The sequence below is a fragment of the Piliocolobus tephrosceles genome, chromosome 13 (assembly GCF_002776525.5).
Source record: "Piliocolobus tephrosceles isolate RC106 chromosome 13, ASM277652v3, whole genome shotgun sequence".
Lineage (NCBI taxonomy): Eukaryota > Metazoa > Chordata > Mammalia > Primates > Cercopithecidae > Piliocolobus > Piliocolobus tephrosceles.
In genome coordinates, this window is record NC_045446.1 from 47,144,036 (window position 1) to 47,169,214 (window position 25,179).

The following is a 25,179-nucleotide window of genomic DNA, read 5'->3' on the forward strand; positions in this document are numbered from 1 at the left end:
TGAATTATATCTAAGTAGCCTTTCTCTTTGTAAAATGCTGTTGTTTTGTTTTGTTGTGTTTTTTGAGACAGAATTTCGCTCTTGTTGCCCAGGCTGGAGTGCAATGGTGACCTTGGCTCACTGCCACCTCTGCCTCCTGGATTCAAGGGTTCTTCTGCCTCAGCCTCCTGAGTTGCTGGCCTTACAGGTGCATGCCACCACACCCAGCTAAATTCTGTATTTTTAGTAGAGACGGGGTTTCACCATGTTGGCCAAGCTGGTCTTGAACTCCTGACCTCAGGTGATCCACCTGCCTCGGCCTCCCAAAGTGCTGGGATTACAGGCGTGAGCCACAGTGCGTGCCTGCTATTTTGTTTTAAAACATCTGATTTTGTGAAAAATAGGCAGTATACTTTGGTGTTCCACAATAGATGATTACATTTGTTTTATTTTTCCTACCATATATCCATACTCTTGTGCCATTGGAAATGCCTTCTTTAAGACTGTCCAATAGCCCTCACTCCCTCTTGTTAAAACACATATTCAGCCAGGTGAGGTGGTTCATGCCTGTAATCCCAGCATTTTGGGAGGCTGAGGCGGGCGGATCACTTGCGGTCAGGAGTTCAAGACCAGCCTGGCCAACATGGCAAAATGCTATTAGTCTCCACTAAACTTTTTAGTCTCTACTAAGAATACAAAAATTAGCCAGGTGTGGTGGCGGGCGCCTGTAATCCCAGCTACTCGGGAGGCTGAGGCAGGAGAATTGCTTGAACCCAGGAGGCAGAGGTTGCAGTGAGCCGAGACTATGCCACTGCACTCCAGTCTGAGCAACAGAATGAGACTCTGTCTAAACAAACAAAGAAACAAACCCCACATGTTCAGTAAATTAAGTTTTCATTCATTAAGCAAGGTACTTTTAAATGTTATGGGGAACTCCAAAAATAAACAAGTAGGCCTTTGCGCTTAAGCTTATTTTAGTCCGTTGGGTGTAGACACAAAGGTTCACAGATTCTGTGTTCATCAGGACATTTTTTGTTATGGCAGAAGCTTATTTTAAACTGGCTTAAGCAAAAAAGGAGACTTACTGGCTTACATAAATGAAAGGCTGGCTTTGGGCTTGGTTGGATCCAGATGCTTAATGTCATATTAGCCAGAATCTGTCTTTCTTCATTTTATCTTAGCTCTGCTTTCCTCTGGATTGGATTCATTCTTAGGCAGTATCTCCTCAAGTGGTGACAAAGACGGCCACAGCAGGGCCAGGCTTATATCTAAGTTTAGTAAGCTCAAAGAAGAGCTTTCTTTCCAAATAGTTTCAGCAGAAGTCCAGGAGTTAACTCTGATGGGCCAGATTTGGATCCTCTGGAGTGGATGGGGATGGGGGACAAGGGTAGAGATGGCCAGTTCTATTTTAACTATGTGGGATAAAGGGAGATCAGTCTCCAAAATGGAAGCTGTAGGTTCAACAACCAGAAGCAAAGATGTTGATAGGCAAAAACAGCAAAAGGTCTACAGAAGTGAAGAAGAGAAAGCTGTGATAAAAATGTTTTGGTTAATCTAAAAAGATGAATTCTGATAAGAGCTGCTTAGGGAAAGCTAAAGAGAGGAGACAGTATTTGAATTGGGCCCTGAAGTACAAGTAGAATTTTTCCAAGGCAGGAGGTGTAAAGAAAAGATTTTCTAGGTCGCTCATTGGAGAAGTATGGCAGTGAAAAAAGAAAATTAAAATGGAAGCTACTGGAATCTAAAGGGGAATGTTAAGATTTCTCCCGCTTCAATATGGAGAAGACTTAAGCATTTTTGTGGCACAGGACCCTAAGCAAGTAAATAAGTTAACAATGCAAAGGAGGTAATCATTGATGAAGAAGTGGAGGGGAATTCAGTGGGGTTAAGGATACACATGGAGGAGGTCTCCTTAGAAAGGAAAAGAAAACCGTTTGTTCCCTGAGGATAAGTTGAGGAAGGTGGTGGTGGAAGTTAAAACAGAAGTTTGTTGCTAAATAGTACAGTGGCTTGCACTTTGTTTTCTAAAAGTAATAAGAAAAAGTTTATCAGTTATCTGTTGCTATATAGCAGATCATTCCAAAATGATTCTGTGGGTTATCAATTTGACTTTAGCTCAGCTTGGTGGTTTCTTCTGCTGGTCTCACCTTTGGTCACTCATGGAATTGTGGTCATCTGGAGCGTGGATGGATGGTCTAAGATCCATGTTTGGTCTAAGATCACATGTTTGGTGGTTTGTGCTGGCTGTTAGCTGGCCCCTGTCATCCTCAGTGAGCATTCGCGTAACAGTGGCTGCATTTCAAGAGACAAACAACTGAAGTAGTAAAGCCTTTTTGGACCTAGATTTGGAACTCCTATTCCCACAGTGTCACTTCCATTTCATTGGTAAAAGCCAAGTCACAAGGCCTGCTCAGCTCAAGAGAGTAGAGAAATAGAGCCCTCCTCTTTATGGGAGGAGCAACAAAATCACATCCCAAGGGGTGGGAGTATGTGTTGAAATGAGAGGAATTTGTTCTCCTCTTGTTCCCTACTACCTAGCCTTTTATTTTGAAAATTTTCAGTCTTGGCAACCAAGTTAAAAGAATTTCAAAGGGAACACTCATATTTGTGTCACCTAGATTCTACTATACACATTTTTCTTTTCTTTTCTTTTTTTTTTTTTTGAGACAGAGTCTCGCTGTGTCGCCCAAGCTGGAGTGCAGTGGCGCAATCTCTGCTCTCTGCAAGTTCCGCCCCCCGGGTTCACGCCAACCTGTCTAATCACATATTTATCCATCTATTCTGCTATCCATTAATTCATCTTTTAAAAAAATGCATTTCAAAGTAAATTGTAAGAGCGAGGCACAGTGGATCATGCCTGTAATCCCAGCTGAGGCAGGAGGCTCGCTTGAAGCCAGGAGTTCAAGAACAGCCTGGGTAACATAGTGAGACACACCCCCCCATCTCTAAACGACAAGAACAACAAATTGTAGACGTTAGTACTTTCCTCTAAGTACTTTGTGCATATTTAACAAGAGTTCAATATTTACAGCTTTTTCTTTTGATATAAAGTTTACATACAGTAAAGTGTGCATATTTTAAATATACATTGTGCCCATGCTTTGTAGTCTACCACAGAAAGGAAAATAATTGTATGAAGGATTGCAAAATAATACCCCAAGAACATTCCAAGGACTTTCTTTGAATTCCTCTTTCTGCATGACCTCCTCACTAATTTTTTTTTGTTTGTGTAGTATTACCTCAACAATTCGATTATCGTTTGTATTATATTAATTTGAGCTTATTTTGTTTTTTTTCACACATATATTGAGCATATATGGTAGACAAGCATTGTGTTTGCTAGAAAGAAAGACCATAGAATGTAAACAGGAGCTCTCTTGCTTTCTAGGTATTTAAAGTAGATGTATCACAAACTGGATTAGATTAATAATATGTACCATTTATTTAATGCTTATGCCCAAGGCCAATGATAAGCACTTTTATGTGTATTATTTCATTTAGTTTGTATACTAATTTAGATTGATACTTTTTTATTTAAAAAATTAGGAAAGTAAGACTTACAGAAAAGTTTTCATTTGCTCAAGGTCGTATACCTTCTTTTTATTTTTTTTGAGACTGAGTCTCGCTCTGTCGCCCAGGCTGGAATGCAGTGGCGGGATCTCAGCTCACTGCAAGCTCCGCCTCCCAGGTTCATGCCATTCTCCTGCCTCAGCCTCCTGAATAGCTCGGACTATAGGCACCTGCCACCACGCCCAGCTAATTTTTTGTATTTTTATTAGAGACGGGGTTTCACTGTGTTAGCCAGGGTGGTCTCGATCGGCTGACCTCATGATCCGCCCACCTTGGCCTCCCAAAGTGCTGGGATTACAGGTGTGAGCCACTGCGCCCGGCCGGTCATATACCTTCTTATACTAAGGTGATGTGACTCCAGAATCCATATTTAACCCTTTTATCATATTGTTTAGAAGGAGGAAATGTGCTCTGTGTTACGGAGTAGCTAAGCAACCTTTCAGTTGGTCATACTGCTTCACAGGGTAATCTTGGTCTGAATTAAGTGTTTGTCTTAAATAGAGGAGTATAAATTTTTATAAGCTAATCTATGACAAAGTAATCTTCTCATCTTTTCATGAATAAAAATAAGGATTTTGAAAAGGAGAAATTTTGGTATTATAACTATTGATTTAACTGCAGATAATCAGAATAGAAATGTAATTAAAACTATATGACCAATTCAGCTGTAATTTAATCTTTGAGTGAAATATTACCTCAGAACTTCTAATAAGCCTTAACACTTTTGTCTTATTATTCAAATCCATGTTACATTATACATTTTTAATATTTCTGGAAGATTATTAAACCTTAATCAGTTTTGCACATAGTATTTTGATAAAATAATAGTTTCCTATTTTATTAGCTAGGTATTGGATGTTTTTATTGCTAATTGGCTTTTGAGCAATTTAACAAATAGCAAAAGATCAAAAACCATTTTGACTTGCTATTTCTGCATATCGATAAACCCTGTCTGAACTTTTGAAAATATGTGACTAGCACTTAAGTCATTTCATGCTAAGAATTCTGCCAGAAGTACCACTGGTTAATGACAGCCATTGTGACTGCTAAAATGAAAGTTCATTTACTGTGCCAGCTTTCCACTTGGGTCAGGAAATGGGGTTAAAGTGATGTGTATCTGAACATCTTCTGTAACCCCACAGTGTATAAGATGTTAAGTGTTCCTTCATCCAGATTTCATCCAACTGTTTTTGTTTATTTTATAGTGTATTTTTCTAAGTGGCTTTAAGTCCTATGTCATATGGGGTAGGTTGCAAACAAAATATGTTTAGAAATCTAATTGTTATGTTTATTTTTATGTATAGCTCTTGCTATTTTGGAAGCTACAAGAAAAAAATAGAGGAAGGAAGGTTTGGTCTTTTTGGTGGACATGGCTCAGATATCCAGCAACAGCGGATTTAAAGAATGTCCATCTTCACATCCGGAACCAACAAGAGCAAACGATGTGGACAAAGAAGAAGCATTACAGATGGAAGCAGAGGCTTTAGCAAAACTACAAAAGGATAGGCAAGTGACTGACAATCAGAAAAGCTTTGAGTTGTCAAGCAGCACCAGAAAAAAAGCACAGGTTTATAATAAACAGGATTATGATCTCATGGTGTTTCCCGAATCAGATTCTCAAAAAAGAGCATTAGATATTGATGTAGAAAAGCTCACCCAAGCTGAACTTGAGAAACTATTGCTGGATGACAGTTTTGAGACTAGAAAAACACCTGTATTACCAGCTACTCCTGTTCTGAGCCCTTCCTTTTCAGCACAGCTCTATTTTAGACCTACTATTCAGAGAGGACAGTGGCCACCTGGATTATCTGGGCCTTCCACTTATACTTTACCTTCTATTTATCCTTCTACTTACAGTAAACAGGCTGCATTCCAAAATGGCTTCAATCCAAGAATGCCCACTTTTCCATCTACAGAACCTATATATTTAAGTCTTCCGGGACAATCTCCATATTTTTCATATCCTTTGACACCTGCCACACCCTTTCATCCACAAGGAAGCTTACCTATCTATCGTCCAGTAGTCAGTCCTGACATGGCAAAACTATTTGATAAAATAGCTAGTACATCAGAATTTTTAAAAAATGGGAAAGCAAGGACTGATTTGGAGATAACAGATTCGAAAGTCAGCAATCTACAGGTATCTCCAAAGTCTGAGGATATCAGTAAATTTGACTGGTTAGATTTGGATCCTCTAAGTAAGCCTAAGGTGGATAATGTGGAGGTATTAGACCATGAAGAAGAAAAAAATGTTTCAAGTTTGCTAGCAAAGGATCCTTGGGATGCCGTTCTTCTTGAAGAGAGATCGCCAGCAAATTGTCATCTTGAAAGAAAGGTGAATGGAAAATCCCTTTCTGTGGCAACTGTAACAAGAAGCCAGTCTTTAAATATTCGAACAACTCAGCTTGCAAAAGCCCAGGGCCATATATTTCAGGTATAGTCTTCTCTTACTAACTTCTGAAATTTAGTATAACACAGAGTTCGTATTTGTATACAGAATTTGTTAAGAAAAAAAATATTTTTCATTTTGAATTTTTTCTTTGCTCTCAAGTGTGCTTTGATTCTTTGCTTGTGTGGCAAAGGATTAAATGTGATTAGGCCAATTGAAAAATTGCTTGCTATTAATATTTTTCCAGGATTGTAAATAAAAAGCCTCTAATGAAGGATCTGGCTGTCACTGAGAGGCATTTAAGATATTTTAAATTTGTCTGTCCATATCTCCTCATTACATATGATCCCTTCTTTCTCTTCCTTACTCCTTTTATTTTTTTAACGCAGATAAGGAATTTTTATTTTTAGTCCCATTATGGAAATTCTCATGCATTTTGTTTTGTTGTTTTTAACCATGAATCAATGAATGAAAAAATAACCCCAGAGAGAGAAGAGCAACTTAAAGGACTCTCCCTTTAAACACTTTTATCAATAAAAGTGAAGAATGAAATATTACCATTGTGGATTTGTGTTTTGCTCTTCTATCTGTGTAACCTGGGAATGTTTAAGCCTCATTCTCACTTTAGTGTGAATTATATCATTCAGCTAATTAGATCAGCAACTGTCTACTATTTTGTCATTGGGAGTTAACTAGCATTTAGATGGGGAAGGAGGGATGGATTTTGCATGATTTGGATTGGTTTATGTTGAATTGTTGACTTTATTTATTATTATTTTGAGACGGAGTTTTGCTTTTGTTGCCCAGTCTGGCGTGCAGTGGTGCAATCTCAGCTCACGGCAACCTCCACCTCCCAGGTTCAAGCAATTCTCCTGCCTCGGCTTCCTAAGTAGCTGGGATTACAGCATGTGTCTCTACACTGGCTGATTTTGTATTTTTAGTAGAGACAGGGTTTCTCCATGTTGATCAGGCTGGTCTTGAACTCCTGACCTCAGGTGATCAGCCCACCTCGCCCTCCCAATGTGCTGGGATTATAGGCGTGAACCACTATGCCTGGCCGAATTGTTGACTTTAAACAAAACCATTTGGATGTCTGGAAAGAAGAGAAATAGGTATTAAGAAGGTTTAGACAGCATGATGACTCACGCTTGTAATCCCAGCACTTTGGAAGACTAAGGTGGGAGGATCGCTTGAGCCCAGGACTTTGAGACCAGCCTGGGCAACATAATGAGAACCTGTCTCTACCACAATTATAAAAAAAATTAGCCGGGCATGATGGCATACTCCTGTGGTCCCAGCTACTTGGGAGGCTGAGGTAGGAGGATTGTGTGAGACCAGGAGGTTGAGGCTGTTGTGAGCCATGATTGCACCACTGTACTCCAGCCTGAGCGACAGAGCAAGACCCTATCTCAAAAAATAGGGGTGGTGGGGGGAAGGCACTGGTCCCCTGATCTTCCCATCCTACAGGGTCCAGGTCATTGCTGGATTCGTATTCGGGTCAATTTCTAACAGGCAGATGACTTCCTAGCTGTGGGTCTCTATTTTATAGGTTTCTCATGAGAGAAACGAATTCTGTGTTTAGTGCCTGGAGTCAGGATTTGAGATGTAGTCTGGATTTAAGATGTCAGCTGTTTAGAGTTGTTTGGGAAGAGCAACTGCCTTGAACCTGGAGAAAGACATTGGGGCTCTGAAAAATTAGTCTTGCTATCAAAGGAAAGGAAGCCCCTTGTCTTGTAGGGAGCTGAGCTTAGGCTCAACCCTTGCACTGGTAGAAGGCAGAGCCCCACAATGAATGCATTGTAGCTATAATAGATTGTCTTGAAGTTAACACAGATGTTTATAAATTACCTTGATTAATTTAATTATATCTTAAATTCTGAACTTCCCATTGTTGAAAAGTCGTTTACCTGCTGAGAGAAATAGATTGTCCCAGCTGAGCTGACATTACCATTCCAGATGCATTGTAGTCATCATCTTAAGCAAGTTGAGGTTTCTGGGTAGGTGGGTTATTTACTGTCCAAAGCTCCAAGACTGGGATTCGGAAAGCAAGAACTTACATGATTTTTATCTATGTTGTACATATTCAAACTGAACTCTTCATTATTATTTTTTACCAATATGTTGCCAAAGTCAAAGGACTCTTCTACATTTTTTTTTTAATCACTGAGACAGAAAGCTCACAAGAATCCTATGAGGCCAGAGTATGACCCATTCCTATTTTACAGTTGAGGAAACTGAGATGTAAATAAGTTAAAAGGAATTATTGTTAATATTTTGGTGTAATAATGATATTGCAATTAATTAAATGAATCTTACATTTAGAGATATATACTGTAGAAGTTAAAATGTAATAAAATCAAGTGAGGTGTTGAGGTTTAGAGGGCTTATAGATGAAACAAGATTGGCTATATGTTGATAATCCCTGAAGCCAATGATGGATACCTGGGTGTCTATTATTCTACTTTATGTATATTTGAAAATTTCCATGATAACAAGTTGGACTGACATTCAAACCCATCTGACTCTAAAAGCCCTCCCCAGCTTTTTTTTTTTTTTTTTTTTTTTTTACTTTTTTGAGACAGAGTTTCTCCTTGTTGCCCAGGCTGGAGTGCAATGGCGTGATCTCAGCTCACCGCAACCTCCGCCGCTGGGTTCAAGCGATACTCCTGCCTCAGCCTCCCAAGTAGCTGGGATTATAAGCATGCACCACCACGACCGGCTAATTTTTTATTTTTAGTAGAGATGGGGTTTCTCCATGTTGGTCAGACTGGTCTCAAACTCCTGACCTCAGGTGATCTGTCTGCCTCAGCCTTCCAACGTGCTGGGGTTACAGGCATGAGCCACTGCGCCCGGCCAGCCCTCCCTTTTTCAAACTCCGGTGATACAACATGCTATTTTGGAAGGAGTAGATATTCAAATATGGTTCAAATGGCTTCCCAAATTTAGTTATATGTCACTGTATCCTACAGAGTTTAGGCTTACTCAGTCCTGATTTGGAGGAAGGGGTGCCAAAGGACAGTATGAAATTTCAGGGGGAAGATAACCAATTTTTGCAAAACTTCCCTAAGTGGTTCTAATGCAGCAAATGTGTTACTCCCTTGGACCTGCATTTGGGACCTCTTGACTGGATGACTTTAAAGTTTCTTCATACTTTAGGAGCCTACAAGCTTGGGAAAATGACAAGACAAATAGCAAAGTGTAAAAATAGAGTACCCTGGGAACAGTTTCTTTTCAGCTCAAAACCCAAAGCATAGGTTGCTAATGCTTTCATTGCAAAACTCAACTTCCTGCCCCTGCTTGACCTTTTTAGTTTAGATTGGTCACTTCTAGTTCAACACATGTGTTCTCCACCGTTTCCTTTGGTGGGGCAGGGGTGTGACACCCATGTAAGTCTCCCTACATTTATTTTTTCCTATGTATTAAAATATTTGTCACAGTACCATCTTGATATTTTCCTTATTTGGGGTGCTTTCAGAAAGTATCTTGGAGGAATAATGAGGATGGGTAGTTTCCTAAAGATAGGAAGACGTTTGCCTAGCAAGATTTGGGTAATCAGGTCACATGGTTGTTACAGAGAGCTGCTAGTTGCTCAAACTCTAGGAATTAATTAACTAGGCTGCCAGCCAGGATTAGTTTTAGCAGAAACACGTTCCTAGATCTTAGTTAAAAAGTATAGGGGAAGGATTAAAGTAGTAAGCAAATGAATTATGAGAATATGAGCCAGAAACTGGGTAAGCAATAATATGACTTGATCAGAGATTGGAGCTAGATTACTACAGCGTAACATGTCAACAGCTTTACTGATAGTGTGCTATCTGAACTGACGTGGCTTAGGGTACTTGCCAGTCTTAGAGGAGTCTAACTGCAGCATGGCTGAGGAAGTGTTCATCATCCCATTATACTCTAATCAAACCCCATCTAATAATTTTGTTTGAGTATATCCTAAGAGGGGCCACCAGTAAGGAAACTGAAGTGTGTCTTTTTTTTTTTTTTTTTTTTTTTTAAAGACAGGGTCTCACACTGTTTCACCCAGGGTGGAATGCAGCAGTGTGATCACGGCTCACTGTAACCTATACCTCCCAGGCTCAAGTGATTCTTCTAATGCAGCCTCCTGAGTAGCTGGGACTACAGGTACATGCCACCACACCCAGCTAATTTTTTTAGTTTTTGTGAAGGTGAGGTCTCCCTATGGTGTAAGCCATTGTGCCCAGCCTAGAGTATGTCTTGAAAAGAGAAGACTATAGTTTTCAGGATCTAGAACTTATGCCATTTAAGGAACTGTTGGAGGTATTTTGTCTGAAGAAGAGAGTATTAATTGGAGTTAAATCACTGAATCTGAGTTTCTTTATCTATGAAATAAAGTTGACTAGACTAGATCCCTTTCAGAAATAATAGTTAAAATTTGAGAAGTTGCTATGTGGAAGAGGAAGTGGACTTTTTTTTTTTTTTTTTTAAAGGTTTTGTATTTTGGGCATACATTTTCAAACCAGTTCAGTAAGTAGAATACCTGAAAGTCATGGTGCTCTTATAAAACAGGATGAAATATTGATATACTAATTTTTTTAGTATGTTAAATATATTAAGTATACTACTTTGTGTTACATTAGATGACAATCTGTGCTAGATTTTAATAGAAACAACTGGTAGAAGGGTAGGTGTGGTGGCTCATGTCTGTAAACCCAGTTCTTTGGGAGGCCAGGTGGGAGGACTGCTTGAGGCCAAGAATTTGAGACCAGCCTGAGGAATGTAGGCAGACCCATGTTTATGGGAAAAAAAAAAAGCTGTGTGTGGTGACACACGCTGGGACTACAGCTGTTCTGTAGTCCCGCAAGAGGCTGCGGTAAGAGGATCTCAAGCCCAGGAGTTTGAGGCTGCAGTGAGCTATAATAATAAGGCCCTTGGACTCCAGCCAAGGCTATAGAATGAGACCCTGTCTCTAAAAAACAAAGAGAAATAACTGGTAGTAAGGGCTGAAAGTTAAAATACGTTGCATAGAAAAACTTAAAATTAAACAAGTCCTATTTGTTTGTTTGTTTTGTTTGTTTGTTTGAAACAGGGTCTCGCTCTGTCACCCAGGCTCTGGAGTGCAGTGGCACTATCTCGGCGCACTGTAACCTCCACCTCCCAGGTTCAAGTGATTCTTCTGGTTCAGCTTCCCAAGTAACTGAGACTACAGGTGCATGCCACCACACCCAGCTAATTTTTGCATTTTTAGTAGAGTTGGGGGGGGTCACACGATGTTGACTAGGCTGGTCTCGAACTCCTGACCTCAAGTGATCCACCCACCTCAGTCCCCCAAAGTGCTGGGGTTATAGGCGTGGGCCACTGTGCCTGGCCAAACAAGTCCTATTTGTTTATATATTTTTTTCTGTGAATTGAGAATTCAGTTTAGTAGCTTAATTTTAAAATCCATTGTCCTAAAAAGTAGAGCAAGAACCAATGGGGAAGAAAATTCAGGGAGACAGGTTTCATGGTTAAATATCTACAAAGGAACTTAGAAAGAGATATTTCATGATGGTTGCTCTCAGGTTGTGTTAAGAGAAAAACTTTAGACATATTTAACATCGTTTAATTTAGCAAAGAAGAGATCACAAATCAGGCAGCCCCTGACCTAGAATGGGTTCAGGGAGACTCCGGTGCAGCCATGTGGTGGAAGATTTATGGTCAGAAAAGGAAAGTGATGTATACAAAATGGAAATGAAGTACAGAAACAGCTGAATTGGTTATTGGCCTGACGTTTGCCTTATTTGAACATGTTTTGAACCGTTGGCCACCCTTGATTGGCTGAAACTTGGTGATTGGCACAAGAGTAGGTTACAGTTTGTTTACACGTCCAGCTAGGTTACAGTTCACTATGCATGGAGAAATTGTTAGGCTGAACTTAAAATGTGTTAGGAGGCAGGTTTAGGCTAAATTTAACAGTTGTAAACACAATTATTTGATGACTTAGAGGCTTGGCATGCACCTGTTATAAATGCTACAGATAGGGTTTTTTTTTTTTTTTTTTTTTAAAGTCAGAGTCTCGCTCTGTCACCCAGGCTGGAGTGCAGTGATGCAATCTTGGCTCAGTGCAACCTCCACGTCTCGGGTTCAAGCAGTTCTCCTCTCTCAACCTCCCTGCCAAGTAGCTGGGATTACAGGTGCCTGCCACCGTGCCCGGCAAATTTTTGTATTTTTGGTAGAGATGGGGTTTCACCTTTGTTGGTCAGGCTGGTCTTGAACTCGTGACCTCAGGTGATCCACCCACCTCAGCCTCCCAAAGTGCAGGGATGACAGGTGTGAACCACTGCATCCGGCCCAGAATGGATTTTTGTATGAAAAAGTTCTAAGCCTTCTTGTTAGTGCTAAGATTTCATTTTGTGTACAGGAAGATAAAGTTTGGTTTGATGTAGACCAAAATAGGGAGATAAACTGAATGAACACTGGTAATAGGCTGACTTTGGAAATCCATGGCACAATTCATTGACACGGAGCTTTTAATTTTTACACACCATTCATCTCTATTTACAAACCTTTCCCTCATATTTTTTATTGGAAAATAATTTGCAATGCCTATTCTTTATAATTACTTCACATGCTTAAGTGTTCATTTCCTGTAAGAATTTTATGCTTTGTGGTGAAAACTCAACACAGAGGGTATTTTTCTTCTCACTCAGCAAGCTTACTTCCTGTTTCCATCTAGTGTCCTTTGTTTTATTAATAATACTCTAAATACTTTAGTTCCAATTTTTTTGTGACCAAAACCAGTAAAAGACATAATACTTAAAACTGTGTCTTCTGGCAATTTAAGTTTAAATCAGGCTTTTAGTTAATAGCTATGAATTTAAATACCTTGAGCAGATTTCAAAGAATTTTAGTAATGGATCGAATTATTTTCATAGAAGTGGCTTTGCAAAGTTCTGTGGTTGTAAACTCTTTCTAAAAGTTAATTGTAAGGCCGGGCACGGTGGCTCAAGCCTGTAATCCCAGCACTTTGGGAGGCCGAGACAGGCGGATCACAAGGTCAGGAGATCAAAGACCATCCTGGCTAACCCGGTGAAACCCCGTCTCTACTAAAAAATACAAAAAACTAGCCGGGTGAGGTGGCGAGCGCCTGAAGTCCCAGCTACTGGGGAGGCTGAGGCAGGAGAATGGCTTGAACTCGGGAGGCGGAGCTTGCAGTGAGCTGAGATCCGGCCACTGCACTCCAGGCTGGGCGACAGAGCGAGACTCTGTCTCAAAAAAAAAAAAAAAAGTTAATTGTATTAACGTTATAAACATATCCCCGTTGGAAAGCATCTATGATTAATTTTAACGAAGAGGGAAGGTTCAACGACATGTGATTTTCATGGTCTGGCTAAGTGTATTTGAACAGTACAGATAAAGTTTCTTTGGGGGAAAAAAAGTCCAAATAAGGATGTAACCAACTTTCTTCTGAAAAGTAACATGTATTTAATGTTTAAAGTGTATTTATTGAAAACTTGGTGGTGTGGTCCATATAATTTCTGGGTAATAATGACATGAACCTTGAACTTGTATAGGTATAAATCTTCCCCATATTCTTGTAACTACTTTACAGAGTATTTATTGATAAATTTTTGTGAGTTGTTTTAAACCTCCACCACTTTCCTTAAACCTCCAAACTCATTTCTGCCAACTCTCTACCATTTTCTTCTTTTAAATCGAGGTCAAGGCTATCCATGTGTGAACTGCTCACCTCACATTTCCCTCATCTTTCTGGTTTGAAAAGAAGAGATGTTCCTTCCCTTTTCCAAAACTTAACTCTTTTTCTTGTTTCTGTTTATTCCTGTCTTCCCCAAAGTTATTACTGTTTGTTTGTTTGTTTTGTTTTTTTTTTGTTTTGTTAAGGCAGAGTCTTGCTCTGTCATCCAGGCTAGAGTGCAGTGACGCAACCTGGTCTCACTGCAACCTCTGTCTCCTGTCTCCTGGGTTCAAGCCATCCTCCTGCCTCTGCCTCCTGAGTAGCTGGGACTACAGGGGCATGCCATTCTACCTAGCTAAGTTTTGTATATTGTGTAGAGATGGGTTTCACTATGTTGCCTAGGCTGGTCTCCATCTCCTGGACTAGAGCTATCCACCTGCCTCCCAAAGTGCTAGGATTACAGATATGAGCTACCACACCTGTCCTTAAAGTTATTACTCTTTAAAAAGGAATTTGTACTCACTGCCTTTCCAGTCTCTTGCTTTCCTCCTCTTATTCCCATTATGTTATAGAATTGCCAATCCCTTGACCATATTCACCATTTCGCCCTTTTGCTTATTTAAAAAAAATTTACTACATCCTTTTCTTGAAACTTCTGTTACCCTGGGTAAATCTACTTCCTATTTTTCTTCCTATGATTTTTGACTCCTTTTTCTTTGTCTAGCCTTTAAACATAGGCATTCCTTCAAAGGTTTTGTTCTTGGTTGTCTTTAGTAATGCTTTACTTGTTTTCCCTTGGTCAGTGCTTTATTCTTGAGGCTCCAATGTACTTAGATTGAAAGCTACTGATCTAGACCCTTATAGTAATGTGACTCCTTGGCTGTCTATGATGGAGATGCTGTGATGGTTAATTTTATGTTTCAGCTTGACTAGGCCATGGAGGGTGTCCAGATATCTGATCAGACATTATTCTGGGTATGTCTATGAGTGTGTTTTTGGGTCAGATTAATGTTTGAATTGGTCAGCCGGATAAAGCAAATTTCCTGCTTAATGTGAGTAAGCCTCATCCGATTACTTGAAGAATGACCCTCCCAAAAGTAAAGGGGAAACTCCTCCTGCCTGACTGCCTTCAAGCTGGAACATCAATTTTTTTCCTGCCTTTGGACTAAAATGGAAGCATTGGCCCTTCTTGGGTTTTGCAACTACACCATTGCTCTCCTTTGTCTCCAGCTTGCCAACTGCAGATCTGGAGACTTGTCAGCTCATAATTGCATAAGTCTTTCCATATATTATGAAAATAAAGAGATGTCCCAGTTCTGTGCCTCACAGATACAGGCCCTTATGTCTCCCTTAGCTTCCCAGAGAGACTGTTTCCTCTTAATGGAGCTTGACCCAAAGACTGCTGACTGAGAATTTGCTCTCTCAGTGATCCTGATGGATGCTGACAGCAGTTAACAGAGAGAGAGTTCCCTGTAAAAAATTACAGAAACTGGATGATCCCTAAATCTTTGTCTCTAGCTCTGGAATAGAATATTTCTGGAGTAGAACATTTCTAGACGATGACCTAAACATCTACATGGGTTTTCAAACACAACATATTTACTAGAGAACTTTGTATCTTCCCCTGCAAACTTCTTTCTTTGTTCCATGTGTTGGCTAATGCATTGGCAGTGTTTTCTTATTGATTATCAAATATCTCTTTCATTTGTTAAAAAGTGTGTGTGGTTATGCAATGTGAGGATTGCACACATTAATCATTTGTAGACTTCACCATTAAAGAACTTGGGCTAGAAAGGGGAGACAAGATGTGAATGTGTGTAAATGCAGTACAAAATAGAAAGTCTTGAGTGCCACAGAAGAAAAGTCTGTGCAAGATCAATGGAGAAGAGATGATTTGATGCTTTGGTTTGTTTGTGTGGAGTTTGGAGGTGGGGTGGGAGTATGGATTAAGGGAATATGTGTGAAATATATGTATTTTTTATTCCAGAGAGAGCAGAGGGAAAAATCCAAAACTGTTAATGTTAATGTTTGGGGTGAAATATTGGCAGCCTAGCTATTTTTTACCCTTTCCAGACAAAACATTTGAGTTAACTTTCCGGATTCTATTATTACCTTGATATGTGACTAGATAATTATTATATTTAGTTTTTGTTAATTCAAACTCATAACTTGAATAAAAGGAAGGACCTAATTCATGAGAGACACAGCAAAAAATACAGCTATTATTATTTTTTTTAAATCCTAAAATGCCACCTAAGGAGATTCAGAATCTGTTTTTAAAATAAGTAAAACATGAAGAACAGTTCTTCAGGGAAAGATGATTCTTAGGTGCAGCAAAGCTTTAGGTTTTCCCAGCACTGCTCCCACAAAGGTCACAATGTTGTTTTTCACATTGTGTTTCTAGGGATTTTTAAGGATATTCTTTTGAGAGACAGATTAGCATGGTGATTAAGCATGTGACATTGAAGCCAGACTGCCTGGGTTGAAATTCACACTCTGCCTATATTATCTGTATGACCTTGTGAGTTAATTAACTTATCTGTGCCTCATTTTTTTCATAAAATGGGAGTAATAATAGTTCCCACCTAATAGAGCTTTTTTTGATAAATAAGTTTATAAATGAATGAATGCCCCTAGATATATTTATATTATATATATTAAGTATATATTATATATAATATATATTTTATATATATATTGTGTGTGTGTGTATGTGTATATATATATATATTTTTTGAGATGGAGTCTCGCTTTTGTTGCCCAGGCTGGAGTGCAATGGCGCGATCTCAGCTCACCGTAACCTCCGCCTCCTGGGTTCAAGCGATTCTCCTGCCTCTGCCTCCTGAGTAGATGGGATTACAGGCATGCGCCACCAGGCCTGGCTTATTTTGCATTTTTAGTAGAGACAGGCTTTCTCCATGTGGGTCAGGCTGGTCTGGAACTCCTGACCTCAGGTGATCTGTCCGCCTCAGCCTCCCAAAATTCTGGGCTTACAGGCATGAGCCACCGCTCCTGGCCCAAATGTATATATTTAAAAATATAAATTAAATATTTAAAAAAATATATTTTTTAATTTTTTAGTTTTAGGTTTTTTTGTTTGTTTGGTTTTTTTTTTTTTTGAGACAGGGTCTCATTCTGCTACCCAGGCTGGAGTACAGAATGCAGTCATGGCTTACTGCAGCCTCAAACTCCAGGATTCAAATGATTTTCCCACTTCAGCCTCCCTAGTAGCTGGGACTACAGGCACATGCCACCACACCCAGCTATTTTTTGAAAAAACTTTTATAGAGACAGGGTCTCACTATGATGCCCAGGCTGGTCTAGGACCTGTGCTCAAGTGATCCTCCTGCCTTGACTTCCCAAAGTGCTGGGATTATAGGCGTGAACCATTGTGCCCAGCCTAGAAAAGGCTGATTTTATAGAATCAAATACTAATGAAAATGACTGCTACTCTTTTCAGAAGGTTATTGAAGGAACTACATATTGTCTTATGGTTTTTAAATGTTTTATGATTCCTATGATAGATTCATTGGTTATATGTAAGTGAATTTTAACTTGTTTTGGGGGGAACAAAAGTTCACATTGAACTAATGACTGAATGCTTCTAAACTGGATACAAAAATACAAAATTCAACAAAATGCAATTTGTGTTCTCAAGGAGCTTTCACATTAGGACAAATATAAAACAGGATTTATTACTATGATGTTTAGTTCAGACTAAGTACTTAGAAGTATGGGGGGAAGAATTCCTTCATACTGAGTAATCATGAAGGGCATTGCCGATGCAGTTGCATTCAGTTGGACCTTTAAAAATTAATAGATTTTTGACGAATGTGGTGAAGGAAGTTTAAGAGGAAGGTGAAGGGAAAGGTCCAGAGGCAAGATAGCTTGATTTGTGTTTTATAGGAACAGGATATGATTCAAGCTAACTGGAACATAGAAATCTTTAGGAAAGTTCTAGAAAATAAGATTGGATTAGATTGTGGCAGATTTGGAGTGTGAAACCAGAGGATTTGCTAGGAAATATCAAGTCCCATTATTTAGAGTAATATAGTCTGTCATAGTGGTTGCTTCTGTAATACAAACTGATTGATGTGTGATAGGTAGCTATGAGACTGATGTCAGTATAATGGGAAAATAGCATTAGTTCAGACGTAATCTTTCCCAGCATATTAACTTTTTGAAATAATCGGAAACAAACTTCTCACAACCTAAGAGAAACCTTTAGCACTATATGAAGATATAAGGAAAACACTGAGAATTCTGCAGAAGTGTCCTCTTATTAGTGAAAATGAGTGGCTTCAAGAACAGTTTCACATTCCACAGTATTTATATGTCAGCTGTAACAACGTTTGCAGACCAAGAAGCTGCAAAAACATTTCTCTTCGAATTTTTTTTTTTGAGACAGTCTCACTTTGTCGCCCAGGCTGGAGTGCAGTGGCACGATCTTGGCTCACTGCAACCTCTGCCTCCCAGGTTCAATCAGTTCTCCCACTTCAGCCTCCTGAGTAGCTTGAATTACAAGTGCCTGCCACCATGCCTGGCTAATTTTTGTATTTTTAGTAGAGACAAGGTTTCACCATGTTGGCCAGGCTGGTCTTGAACTCCTGACCTCAGGTGATCCACCGCCCCACCTCGACCTCCCACAGTGGTACTGTGCTTTTAACTTCATTGCAATTGGTGTTGACTAGAAGTGTATGTCCTGAAGAATTCATATCTCAAATGAGGAAACAAGAGCCCCAGAGTTTTAGGCTTCAAAGGATGTAATGCTAGGTGCAAATGGGAGCAGACATTTAACTGTGCAATTATTTTTATAAGGACCTGTTATTGTTTTAGTTAGGGCTTTGATTACAGAGTTATGTTGATATGAAAAAATTATTTTTATTTTTAGAGAGATGGAGTTTCACTGTATTGCTTGCGCTGGCTTCAAACTTCTGGACTCAACTGACCCTCTTAATTTAGCCTCCTGGGTACCTGGGACTACAAGTGTGCAATACCACACCTGGCTACATGGATATTCAGTAGTCCACCTTAACTCTCTTTTCCCCAGGAGACTTGTTACTTTTTAGTTGTGCTTTTGTAGAACTCGAAGTATTTATTTTTTCTCCAAGTGTGTATATCACATTCTAGCAGAAAGGGCTCTGACATGTCTTAAAGGAAGGAAACTCATAAAGAAATTGTTGACCTAAATTTTCAGTTTAATTTTCTCACACAGAATCATCTTGTGTGCTGAGGCAGGCAGATTGCTTGCTTGAGCCCAGGAGATTGAGATCATCCTGGGCAACATGGTAAAACCCCGACTCTACAAAAGATACAAAAATTAGCCAGATGGGGTGGCCTATACCTGTAGTCCCAGCTATTTGGGAGGCTGCTGAGGTCAAAGCTGCAGTGAGCCGTTGCTGAGCAACTGCACTCTAGCCTAGGCGACAGAATGAGTCCTTGTCTCAAAAAAAAAAAAAAAAAGAAGAATCTTTTTGTGTGCCATAGTCACTGAAAAGTGTTATAACTCTTGAAATGTATGCACTTTGTTCTCACTGAATTTTGAATTGAGAATGTTCCAATTCTAATTTTAAAGGGAATTTATATTTGAAATTTGCCCCAAATCAAGTATTTTTATGTAGTGTCAAAACACTCTCAGTGGACTCTGCTGTTTGGCTATGCTTGGGTGGTGAATTGATCTCCCTGAAAGCTGTAAACAGTTTTTGACCAGACGTAAACTTAACTTTTGAGGGATTGTGAGGATGTTTGTATAAGTTTATTAACCTAGAAAATGCCCGTTCTCTTACATAAAAAACCATCTTCTTTCTTGGAATTTGGGGCCTAGCTGAATATATAGAATTTCTGACTGATTAGAAGAGTCGCAAATGGGCTTGATCTCTTCATTTTCGTAAAACAGAGAGTCCTTTAATTTCATTTAGTTGTAAAATTTCTAAAGTGTCTATTTTAGGAATATTTGGAATGGAAAGGTCTTTATCTTTCCATTCTTACTCTAGTACATCCTGTTTCTACTACTGATCAAGTAAAACCAATGAACTAAAATCAGGCTTAGTTGACATTACTTTTACAAAGATAGAAATATATAATTTAAAAATTCGTTATTGATATGATTTATTTTACCTCCATAGCTTTGTACATATTTTCATAAAAATGTGTTTGTGCCGTGCTGCTGTGTAGCATTTTGTGGATCTTCCACTTTTAAGATAAAAACACTGTTTTAATTACAGAAAGACCCAAATGGGACCAGTAATTTGCCAACTGGAAGTTCTCTTCTTCAAGAAGTTGAAGTACAGAATGAGGAGATGGCAGCTTTTTGTCGATCCATTACAAAGTAAGGAATTTTTCTTTATAAATGTTCGTTTGAAAAATTGACTTGAAAACCAATTTAGTGCTAATAATGATAAAATTTTAAAAATTTTAATTATTTTCTTCTTGTGGCTAAAATTTCAAGTCAGAGTTAATTGGCACGTTACCACAAACTACAGTTGAACTTGTATCTTCACCTGTTAGATTTCTTAATATTTGGAAGAAATAGTTGAGGTCAGACAGTAGACTTCTGATACTATAATAACCAGTAAAAAATATGACTTAACTGTAAATTTCAGTACATTTAAAAAATACATACTTTTGTCTTAGACTTAATTTTGCTATAAACTTTCTAGCCTTCAAAATACTGTTTTACACATTTAAGAAATGATATTATAACAGGCAAGTTTAGAAGAGCAAATATATTTCTGAAGTTTAGAGAAACACATTTATAGAATGTTCTCTCAATCTTAAATGTGTCTAACATTCATTATAGGTGAGGAAACTGAGACTCAGAGAAGTAACCTAACAAAGTTTACTTGGCTAGTCAGTAATATCAATAATAGAACCAACTCTCTTTTGCTTCTGGTTAAGCATGTTTTCTTCCTATTATATTACTATATTAGTCATGACTTCTGTTACAAGTGCTAAAACCCATCTTGAACTTAAAAAGGGTCATGTATTGGTTCACAACCCAAATAGCAGATAGAGGAAGGATGGGGCAGAGTTCATTAACAGCAAGATTCAGGAATTCATTACTATAAATCATCCCTCCTTCCTTCGATTCTCTTTGTCCACTCCCTTTCCTTTCCTTCTCCTTCCTCACTTTTCTTCCTCTGCCTTTCCCCCATGCAATTGAATGGTCTCAGTAGCAGAGAAGAAAAAGGAGTCCCCTTAGCGCTAGCCAGATAGGAAAATCCCACAGGAGGAAAGAGTGGAACAACAATCCTTGTGGCCAAGAGGATGAGAGATATGTTATCTAAAAAAGGGAAGTAGATCACACTGAGAGATTTTTTTCTGAATCCAGCATTGTCTTCAGTGTGGTCTGCTTTAAGCATAGCAGGATTTGGGGTTCCCAGAACATTTTTGAGTATGTACATTATTTTAATGTTGAAGAACTTAATATTTAATGAGATTTTCTGGACGATTGGTGATATTTTATTAAAATTCTGTCTTCCTTTATGTTACCTTTTAGCCAGCATTTCTTTTCTTCAGAATACCTTACAAAAAAAATATTATCAGTAGAGTCACTTTTTCTTGGCAAAGGTTACTCTCCCCAAACAGGCCTTGTATTTTTCTGTTAGGCCATGTTAAGTAACTGCTACATTTAAGCTTTGCAAGTTGAGAAGTTAGGTAGCTGAGACCTACCTTTTTTCTCCCATTTGAATCGTAGAGCTATTTATACAAACTCTGCCACTAATTGAAAATGATTGTTTTTGTTTACACACACACACTTATGTGGTACAAAACTGCAAATGGACTAAAGAGAGAATGAGTTCTTTTTGTAATTTTATTTTCATTAGTAGACTATGATTGTAACAAATATTAGAGCAGTAAGAAGTACTGGTGTTTTTGAAGCCATGTTCTAGGAACTTCTCTTGTTCCCCTGTGGTGACCATGGAGATTGAGGTGAGGAGATGTACTTTGAAATTAGTGGCTCTATTTTTTCCAGTATGCTCATTTTGCAGTGGATTTTTAAAACAAATATTTAGGCTTTTAATTAGAGAGCCAGTTCTTTGCTTTTTGAGATCTTCAAAAATTATTCACTTAAATTCAGCTGTGAAATTAGTGTCAGGCTGTCAGAATGATATTTGTTTATAGTTAAGATAAAATATAAAAAAGACTTGGAATTTATTAGCAATTCTAGGTATTGGTTCTTGTTGTTGTTTCTCATCTGTGAAATTAAAGACTTGGACTAGTGATTTCAAAGATGTCTTTCAGTTTAAGGTTCTGTAATACATTGATTCTGGACTACTTTTCATTATTATTGAGTTTTTGTCTTATTTCTTTATTTTTTTCCTTTTACGCCTATCATAATTGACAGAGCTTGCTATATCTACTAGTTACAGGTGCTGAAAATGTTCTTCTTTTTTTTTTTTTTTTGAGACGGAGTTTTCACTCTTGTTGCCCAGGGTAGAGTGCAGTGGTGCGATCTCAGTTCACTGCCTCCTGAGTTCAAGCGTTTCTCTGGCCTCAGCCTCCTGAGTAGCTAGGACTATAGGCATGTGTCACCATGCTCAGCTAATTTTTTTTGTATTTTTAATAGAGACGAGATTTTACCATGTTGGCCAGGCTGGTCTTGAACTCCTGACCTCAGGTGATCTGCCCACCTCGGCCTCCCAAAGTGCTGGCATTACAGGCGTGAGCTACCGCACCCGGTCAAGAAAGTTCTTCTAATAGTGTTAAATACCAGTAGAAGTTATTGCTACCTTATTTGTGGTCCTTTAGGATAAGATGAGAAACCACACTCTACACCTGTCTTTCTGAAAAGCTTTATAGTCATATAATATTCATATATATACTATTTATATCCTATACTAGTATCTTGACCCCAAAAACTTGCTATATGTTTTCAAGGACTTCAACGCATTTGGTTAATTTTATTCTAAGTAGTGCTGATATACTTTCCTATAGAATAATGTTAATTCATTTGATATCTTTCAAAACCCTCATTTTTATCTCTTCTCCTCTTTATATTCTGATTTTGTATGATTTGGTTATCTGTGCAGAATTTTAGTCTAAGCACACAAAAGTAGAAAAATAAACCATAAAGGATTTTTGTTTCTGCATAGAGATACTGAATTTCCTAAACTGTAGAGCCACACTAAACAGACAAAGCCTTTTATTTGGGTGATAGGGGAGTAGAAATTTTAGAGAAAATAAAAATTAGAGTGAAATACTCTTTATAGGTAGTTACTTAAGAACATCAAACTGTGATGTGTGGCTTAGAGTATCCATAAAAATACCTTATCTGGTCTATATTTAAAGTGAATAATTTACTCAGACAGCAGTTATTCATTTAATAATTTAATTTGATTTTGTATGTTTAAGTGTTTAAACATTTAGTTACCAAAAAAAACCCACAAAAAGAACCTCAATTGTAAGGAATCTTACATCTTACATGTTTTGTGGTTTTTGGCAATTTTTATAAAGCAAACAAACCATGAATTAGAAGAAATCAATTTTACAGAAAAAGGAAATTAGTGTATTTTCTGGATCTGGTATCTTCCATGGTACCAAGTAAATACAAAAAGGACCCATTATAAAAACATTTCTTAAATTGTGATAAAATATGCGTAACAAAATTTACCATTTTAACTGGTTTTAAGTATACATTTCAGTGACATAGTTACATTCACATTGTTGTGTAAAAGAAAGGACTTATTTTAAGAAAGGGAAATGCAGGTTTCCTCCTCTCAAACAAAGCTAAGTTTTATCACTGGAATTTTTGTCTAATAAATTCTTTTGTTAGCTATCAAGAATTTCTGCTTTTACTTTTGTCATCCTTAACGGTTTCTGAAAATTGAAAGCTTGCTTAGATGTAGAAAAAATTCTCTAACATTTCATACATTAATTTCATGATTTGATGTGAGCATTTGTCTTAGCGTTTGTATTACTATAAAGGAATACTTGAGACTGAGTAATTTATAAAGAAAGGGTGTATTATATTTTTAATATTGGATCCTTTGTGTTGCTTAAGAGTTCAGTGCGAAAACCAGATTTATTCCTTCACAAACTCATTTATTTGACAAGAAGGTTAAAGCACTTACCATGTACTAGGCACTGTTCTAAATGCTTTATAAACTAAATTCACATAATTCTCACAACAACCCTATCAAGTAAGTAGTAGTATTACCCCCAGTTTATAGAAGAAAAAACCGAAGCAACAAGGAGATTTAATAACTTGCATAAGTTCACACAGCTAATAAGTAGTACAATCAGGATTCAGTATAAGGTAATTTGACTCTAGAGGATATGCACTAATGCTTACATGTGCTACTTCCCCAGAACCTTTTTCTGTCAACTCAAGCTGTTTTATTCTACTTCCGTGACCTGATTATTTTAATCTCTACAGAAGCAAGTATACAATACTTCTAGCATTCATTCCATTCATAACCCTGTGAAAAGCAGGTAGGAGGACTGGTCCCTGTCTTCTAACCTCTAGTGTAAAGAAGTTATCAAATCTGTCTTTGTCTTATGATAACAGCAGTGCTGGCTGGAGATGAGCCATACACCACATTCATGTATTTAATTTTAAACTGTGTTGCTCCTATGAATACCTTCACAGGCAGTTCTTTTGATTCCCTAAGTTTTAGAAATCACTTTGAGGGAAGAAAGGCCTTGGAGCACTGTAAAAAACCATTGTCTGTATTTTGTTCATTATCTAGCAGCCAGAAACAACGTTTGTAGGAAAAAGGTCCTTAGAAGAAAAAAAATTTTCAAGACAACAAACATTTTATCCTTTTGGCCATCACAGTTTTAGGACTACATTGCCTATAGAATCATTTAAAAGGTACCATTTTGTGTACCTGTACTGTGTGGCAAAAGATTTTTAAGCAGAGGACCTCATTTAAAATGCCATTTATCTAAGCATGTGCTTGGGTAGTGTTGATAATGTTACCAAAGATATCCTGGCAGTAGTTCATCTCTTCCTTTTCCTTGGGTTTCTTTTATTTAAAAGGAAAATGCTGGTATTTGGAGTTTCAACAGGAGTTCATGCATTGCAGTTTCATGAGCTGCTTGAGTTGGACAATGACACAGACCTGAGTGGCTATAAACATGTAAAACCTTGTTCAGAGCCCTCAAATGAAGTTTTTTAAAAAAGAATTTAATTTCTTCTTTATTGTGAACAGATTGAAGACCAAATTTCCATATACCAATCACCGCACAAACCCAGGCTATTTGTTAAGTCCAGTCACAGCACAAAGAAACATATGCGGAGAAAATGCTAGTGTGAAGGTCTCCATTGAAATTGAAGGATTTCAGCTACCAGTTACTTTTACATGCGATGGTAGGTTTATGGTTCCTCGAGCCTCTTGTTTTGTTCTGTAAGGGGGAGATGTTTAAAATATCAATATTATCATTCTTTTAATAAACCAATTTTGTTATCATGTGTCTTTTTGTCATTCATATGGATAGTTTTCTGGTTAGAACTAGTGGGGAATCAGGTTACCTTTATAAATAGATAATTATCTGAAAAGTGCTGAGTAACTTTTTGTTAATCAGTGGCTCTTGGCCAAGGCCCAAAAGCTTCGATAGAAAAGCTAATTATAATCTAATTCTTTATTTTTATCCT

At 38.1% G+C, this 25,179-nt stretch overlaps 1 protein-coding gene across 4 annotated transcripts in view; it reads left to right on the forward strand.

Annotated features, from left to right (window-relative positions):
• PIK3C2A (phosphatidylinositol-4-phosphate 3-kinase catalytic subunit type 2 alpha) overlaps positions 1 to 25,179 on the forward strand; it is a 118,090-nt gene that overhangs the window by 32,678 nt on the left and 60,233 nt on the right. For 3 of the 4 annotated variants that reach the window (XM_023230785.2, XM_023230788.2, XM_023230786.2), the window contains exons 2-4: positions 4,854 to 5,983; positions 19,805 to 19,908; positions 24,737 to 24,894. In XM_023230785.2, coding sequence (XP_023086553.1) covers positions 4,919 to 5,983; positions 19,805 to 19,908; positions 24,737 to 24,894 — 1,327 coding nt within the window. In that variant the 5' untranslated portion in view covers positions 4,854 to 4,918. The remainder of the gene's footprint in view (positions 1 to 4,853; positions 5,984 to 19,804; positions 19,909 to 24,736; positions 24,895 to 25,179) is intronic. The other variant, XM_023230789.3, reaches the window with a different exon arrangement.